Genomic DNA, 6,385 nt, shown 5'->3' with positions numbered 1-6,385 from the left:
TTAATTTTATAAAAAATTTCTTTATTTTTTCAATTTTTTGGAATTTTAAAGATCTTTTTAAGTTTTTAGAAAATTTTGGAAGAGTATTTATTTTTTAAAAAGAAAAATAAAATTTTGTTTTTAATTTTAGTTTCTAAATTAATTTTATAAAAATCTTCTTAATTTTGTTTTAGTTTTTTTGGAATTTTAAAGATCAATTAAGTTTTTAGAAAAATTTTTATATTTAATATGTACCAAATAAAAGTTAACATGTTAGTAAGTACATTGAAAGTGCCAGTAGCCCAGTGGTAAAATACCTTGTCATTTGACCAACCAACCTGGGTTCGAATCTAGGGATCTACATATTTTTAATTTCAAATCATGTAAAACGACGTCGTTTCATCTCATTTGAAAACGACGTCGTTTCACTAAACGCTAACAATAAATGACGTCAAATATTTCTGTTAAATTTGTTGACGGCGTGCTAAATTGGCAAGTCAGTAAAAATATTGTTAATTAATTCAAAAGTCAATGAAAGTTTAGTGTTTTTTTGGTTAGCCCAAAAATTCATGTTTCTTTTGGTAATTCGTGCAAAGTTGAGGTTTTTTTTGGCCGAATTCTCCTTTGTATTTGCCTTTTGTTTCATGGATAAAACTCTTATTTCGAGTTTACAAAAAAAATATACTCTTACTTCTTCTTCTTTTTTTGTTTAAAGCAGTGATTAACCAACTCTTTAATAATCGACTTATTAACCCAAATCTTTTCTATAGATCAATAAAAATTAAAAACAATCTGCGTTTGGATCATCGTTTTTATTACCGTTGGATAAGCCAATGAAAATCGAGTCCATGAGGCCTAGAGTTTAGTGTCATATAGACTAATTAATTAATAAAACTTTCGTAAATGTAATCATGTGCAAGCTTTATTGATCGAAAGTTCCGACGTACGTGTTGATAGGAAGATTCATATTGCAAAGTGTTTTGGTTAATCCAACTCAATGTGGCCACATTGAAATCCATAAGATTCCTTTTTCGTGCTTGATTTAAGCTGTAGTTAACTAATGCTTATTTTTATTAACAAATCTTATATTTTTATGAATATATAAAATTTATTTATCAAAAAATAATTTATAAATTTGGTTTAAAATGGTTTTTAAAAACTGGACTTACGTGTTCACATTTAAAAAACAGAGTATAGAACTTAATCAAAATTAGGTCTGCGTATTTTATCCGGACCCGAAAATTCGAACAGAACAGACCCGAAATCAAACAAAAAATTTACAAGTACATAATAGATTCAAAATTATTTTACGCGGAAAAACCGGAATCGAAAAGAATCGATATCAACCCAAAAAGAAGCAAAAGATGCATATTTAAGATGAATGTGATCTCTAGCCTTTTGCTTCTTTTGCATCATTGGTGCCTTATTGCATTTCTTTCTCTGTATTACGTTCTTTTCCAAACATCTTGCAATATGCTAAATTAAATATGAATGCCGATTCAAACTTTATGTCGATCCTACTTAAATTTATATGAAATGAATAATGTTAATAAAATGAATTTATAGATATCCTTTCTCAAGGATTTTTTTTGCTTTGAAACTAGATTATTGTATCACTTGCACACAGTCAACAGAAAAACTACTAAACTATCTTTCTTGGTTATTTGATCAAAAATAATAATATATATACTGTATATATATAGTATTTGCATTTATTATTTATAAAATAATTCGCTTACGAAAATTAAAAAAAAAATCTATCTAAATACTAATCAGTTGATCATCCAATACATGAATACAGTTTCCAGATTACTATTTTCATTTGCTCTCTCTGCTCAACAAAACTTGTGGCTGGTGACTCAACGAAAAAAACTGTTTTCTTTCATTTGCTCCGAGCTCAGCATCTCAACAATCATTTCTAAACTGTTCTTGAATTAAAATTTATTAACAAACGTGCATGTGCCAAATAAATATCAATCAGAATTGTTGCTTCAAAATTCTGGTATGCGTTTTCCATTTGTTAGCAGTTGTATTAGAAGATTACTACATTTTTAGCAGTAAAGAGAATTAGCAAACAAAATAGAAATAAAAATTTAATAAATTGCAAGACAGAATTCACGGACATAGTTAGTGGTGAAAATGGGAAAAGGAGGATTGGTAAAGGGCACAAATGAATAACGAGTGTTCACTTCTAGTGTGGAGAGGTTGAGAGATCCATTCTCTAGTTGTTATTAGATATGGACAAAACATAGTCATCTACATTCTGTATTTTATGTTATTTTGTTCAAAACAGAAGATTAAAAAATGTAACTCCTTTTAAATATTGTATCTTACCAAAATCTTCAATGTCATTTATATATTCAATTCTTAAAATCGGCTGTCTAGGCATTTAGGCATCTTTCTAGGCACTTCAACATCTATCTAAGGTTTAAAACTATCTAGATGCTATTATCTCTTCAAATCGATTAACAAAAATCCTTGTCTAGATATCTAACTAGATGTTGATGAATGTTTTTATAATTGTACTTTATTTCTTCTTTAGAAAGTAGAAAAATATAGAAAACATAGTTTTTAATACAATAGAGCAAAATCTTGGAAATCCTATATTTAGATTTCAGTAGTTAAAATAAAAAACAAGCAATGGTACAAAAATAGGTCTCTACTAATTGGCTAGATACGACTTTGTTTAAACACCCAAATAACACTTAATACTTTTTAATAGTGTGCATATCTAACAACGTTAGTCAAATATAAAACGGTTTCTTAGAAGGTAATTTTGTATACTTAAAACATTTGTGTCTTATTGAGTCAAAGTATGTGGGCTTACTTACCTAAATTAGAAGGCATGACCCAACCATTAATAAACAAACCTTATAAAGTAAAATAGTTCAAATATATTTGACAAAATTTAGTCAAGAATTTACAAGCATTTATGAGATTGAGATACATGTTTCTTTAGTCATCTGCACTCTTAATTAGCTTATATATATTAGATTAGTTTCCTTTTTTCTTCCAAGTCAAGATTTTGAAACAATTACAATAACTGGGTCAAATTTATTGCATTTACACATTTGTTAAAAAGTAAGAAAATTTATATGCAAGAGATTTGATGTATTTGTTAAACCTAGTAATTTTAAATCTTGGTTTCATGTAATTTGGGTTAAGTAAACGATTAAGAGCATATATTGGTCTTTTTATATAAAAAATAATAGCATGTATAGGTCATAGCCACAAAACAAAAGTTGTGGAACAGTGCGATTGTACTAATTCTAATTAGAACATTTCTTATATATGGACATATCATTAATTAGATAAACGTGAAGTTCCCCCCCCCCCCCCAAAAAAAAAAAAGCTCTATGATGTTCCGCAATATAACATAAGCTGGGTACCTTGAGTTGCTTATAGCTGATCTTTTCTTATCATTTTGTAGAGAGAGGGGGAGAGACGAGAGAGGGAGTAAAAATGGTGGGGCAATGGGGGAAAGAAGATGATGAAAACGTGGTGATCAGATGCTACAATGATCTCAGGGACATAATTCAAATGGAATGGGTGGAGAAAAGTTGTGAGATTGGTAACGACCAAACTTTTCTCTTCACAGATACTTTAGGGGATCCCTTGTGCAGAATTCGGAATACTCCTCTCTCCACCATGCTGGTTAATTTCTCTCTACTTTCCTCTCTCGGTTTCCTATTCTTCTCTTTGTTATTTTTGGTATGGTGATATATATATATAGTTCGTTTTTCTTTTGTATTTTAAATATAAAATTTTGATGAAGAAAAAAAGATGACCTTAAACTCTAATAACATAGGTTTGCGAATAATATTTTTTTTTCTTTTCAAAATGTCATTTTGGTATTATATTTTCAAAAAATATTATTCTAAAAGTTCGTAATTTTAAATTATTTTTAAGTTCTTATCAAATGAATTATATTTCATAGATAGATTAGGTAATGAAGTGCTCCTTAAAATAATAAATGATGTATTAGTAATTAAATATGAAATTGTATTCAACCAAAAAATTGTTTGTTTTATCTTTTTTTGGTCATCATTGTTTGTTATATCGTAGTATATCCTTTTGAAGTAACAAAACAATAAAAATGTTGAATGCTTTTTACAAGTAGCCTAGCTACTCTTCAGTCTTAAATATGTGTAACAATTCTGGTGGCGAACCAAATATATATAGAGATAAGGACTACCTGACATAAAGATAACTATTTATATTGTAATTATCCTTAGTACTAATTCCCTAAAGGCTAAAGGTTAGGGGCTCCTAGTTATATATAAACACCATCACGTACATGAATATACACGACAGTTTTACATTCTATTTATCGTACTTCTTATTTAACTCGTGTAAAAACGTTAAAACAACATTTGTGTCAATATATGTTAACACAATTTCAAATAATTAGTAAACCATTTGTATTGATATAAATTATCATTAATGTACATTATTTAATAGGTGGCAGATGTTGGGACCAAGCTGGTTGGTTGCATACAAGGTTCAGTGAAGCCAGTTAAGTTTCATGATAAGTCAGTGAATGTGGGTTACGTTCTTGGTCTCAGAGTCGTGCCGCCTTATCGACGCTGTGGCATTGGTTCGATTCTGGTGCAAAAGCTTGAAGAATGGTTCGTGTCACACAATGTTGACTATGCTTACATGGCCACCCAAAAGGACAATGATGCCTCTCTCGGTCTCTTCGTGGGAACACTTGGCTATACCGTCTTCAGAAACCCGGCAATTCTGGTCAATCCAGTAAACCCCGGTCGGAATTTGAAATTGCCTTCTGATATCGGAATAAGGAAGCTAAAGGTGATTTTACTACCCATTCATTAGTTTTAAAAGGCTACTTATGTGAATTATTTTTTTAAATATTATAACTATATCATAAGATATTTAAACCTATATTCACAAAATATAGAACCCTTTATAATATATATTGAGTTCGTTTTGAAACGTAGAATATGTACAAACACTAAGAATTAGTTATATGGAAAATAAATATATCACATATAAACACATTAATTCGTTTTAATATATCACATATAAACACATTTTATATGAAAATGCTAGGAAAATTAGTTTACGGTTGTTCATATGTATATAATATCATCACTTAAATGTGATAGCTTAAGCAACCACATCACAAGATTGTATATAGCATAAAATTAAGTAAAGTTATAAAGTAGGCTCACATGGAAAAAGATTAACATTAATATTTATTCTTTTGAGTAGGTGGAAGAAGCTGCATCATGGTATCGGACACACGTTGCACCAACGACAGATTTTTTCCCGGATGACATAGACCAAATCTTGCGGAACAAGTTAAGCATGGGGACATGGGTGGCTTATTACAACAACAACGACAAAATCGACAGTTGGGCAATTCTTAGTGTATGGAACAGTAGCAAAGTATTCAAACTTAGGATCGGGAAAGCTCCTTTGAGCTATCTGCTTCTTACCAAAGTTTGCAACCTTGTCGGAAGATTCTTGATGTTCTTGGGCTTAACGGCATTACCTGATCTGTTTAATACGTTTGGTTTTTATTTCCTTTACGGTGTTCACGCGGAAGGTCCGTTATGTGGGAATCTCGTTAGGGCTTTGTGTGACCACGTTAATAACATGGCTGCCTCAGATGACGGTGGCGCGTGTAAGGTCGTAGTGGTAGAAGTCGACGGAGAAAGTAATGGTGGTGATCTCATAAGATGTGTTCCGCATTGGAAAATGCTTTCGTGTGACGATGACACATGGTGCATCAAACCGTTGAAATGTGAAGAAAAGATGTCTGACTTGGGTGAATTTGACGATATGTTCTGGAAATCAAAATCGGGGACACTCTTTGTGGATCCAAGAGATGTGTAGCTAATCTAGCTAGGGAAACTGGTTGCATGCATGTTTGGCTGATAACTTACCGAATATAAAAATATGCAAAATTAATGACATGATATTAATGATGCAACTCCATGACTGACTTGGGTGAATTTATTTTTGTTAATTATATTGTTCCCGTAATAGTCATTGACCCAATCCTAATCGTGAGACTACATTTAATTAAGAAATCGCATTGCCAAGTGATGATGTCTTCAACCAAATCCTAAACGCTTGAGTGTCAACCGGTAAATACCCAACAGTCAAACCGTACAATTCAAGGGTCATCTATGAACAAACCATCGACCTACAAAACGTTAAGATCATTACTATATGACATTTTGTGTGGTTTGAGTTCTTGCATTTTGTTTGGCGCATGGCATAGAGAGAGAAATGGACCCTACACATAGTTAATTATTCATTTATGAATGATAGTTTAGGACCTTTAGGTAAATCATCGTTCTCCATATAAATCTTTTCTAAACAAATTCCTCAAGTAGGTGCCACCATTTGTTGTCCCTGGCAATCTTCCGATCTA

The 6,385-nt window shown here is 31.1% G+C and overlaps 1 protein-coding gene across 1 annotated transcript; it reads left to right on the top strand.

Moving 5' to 3' along the window:
• Positions 1-3,324: 3,324 nt before the first annotated feature.
• On the top strand, positions 3,325-5,970 carry LOC106342097 (probable N-acetyltransferase HLS1-like). The gene is made up of 3 exons (XM_013780926.1): positions 3,325-3,633; positions 4,441-4,791; positions 5,215-5,970. The coding sequence occupies exons 1-3, from the start codon at positions 3,442-3,444 to the stop codon at positions 5,839-5,841; spliced, it is 1,170 nt and encodes a 389-aa protein (XP_013636380.1). The 5' UTR covers positions 3,325-3,441; the 3' UTR covers positions 5,842-5,970.
• Positions 5,971-6,385: the final 415 nt, after the last annotated feature.

Source organism: Brassica oleracea, chromosome C4 (genome assembly GCF_000695525.1).
Source record: "Brassica oleracea var. oleracea cultivar TO1000 chromosome C4, BOL, whole genome shotgun sequence".
NCBI classification, from domain to species: Eukaryota; Viridiplantae; Streptophyta; class Magnoliopsida; order Brassicales; family Brassicaceae; genus Brassica; species Brassica oleracea.
Note: the sequence above shows the minus strand (reverse complement) of the source record. Positions and strands in the feature narration are given on the sequence as shown.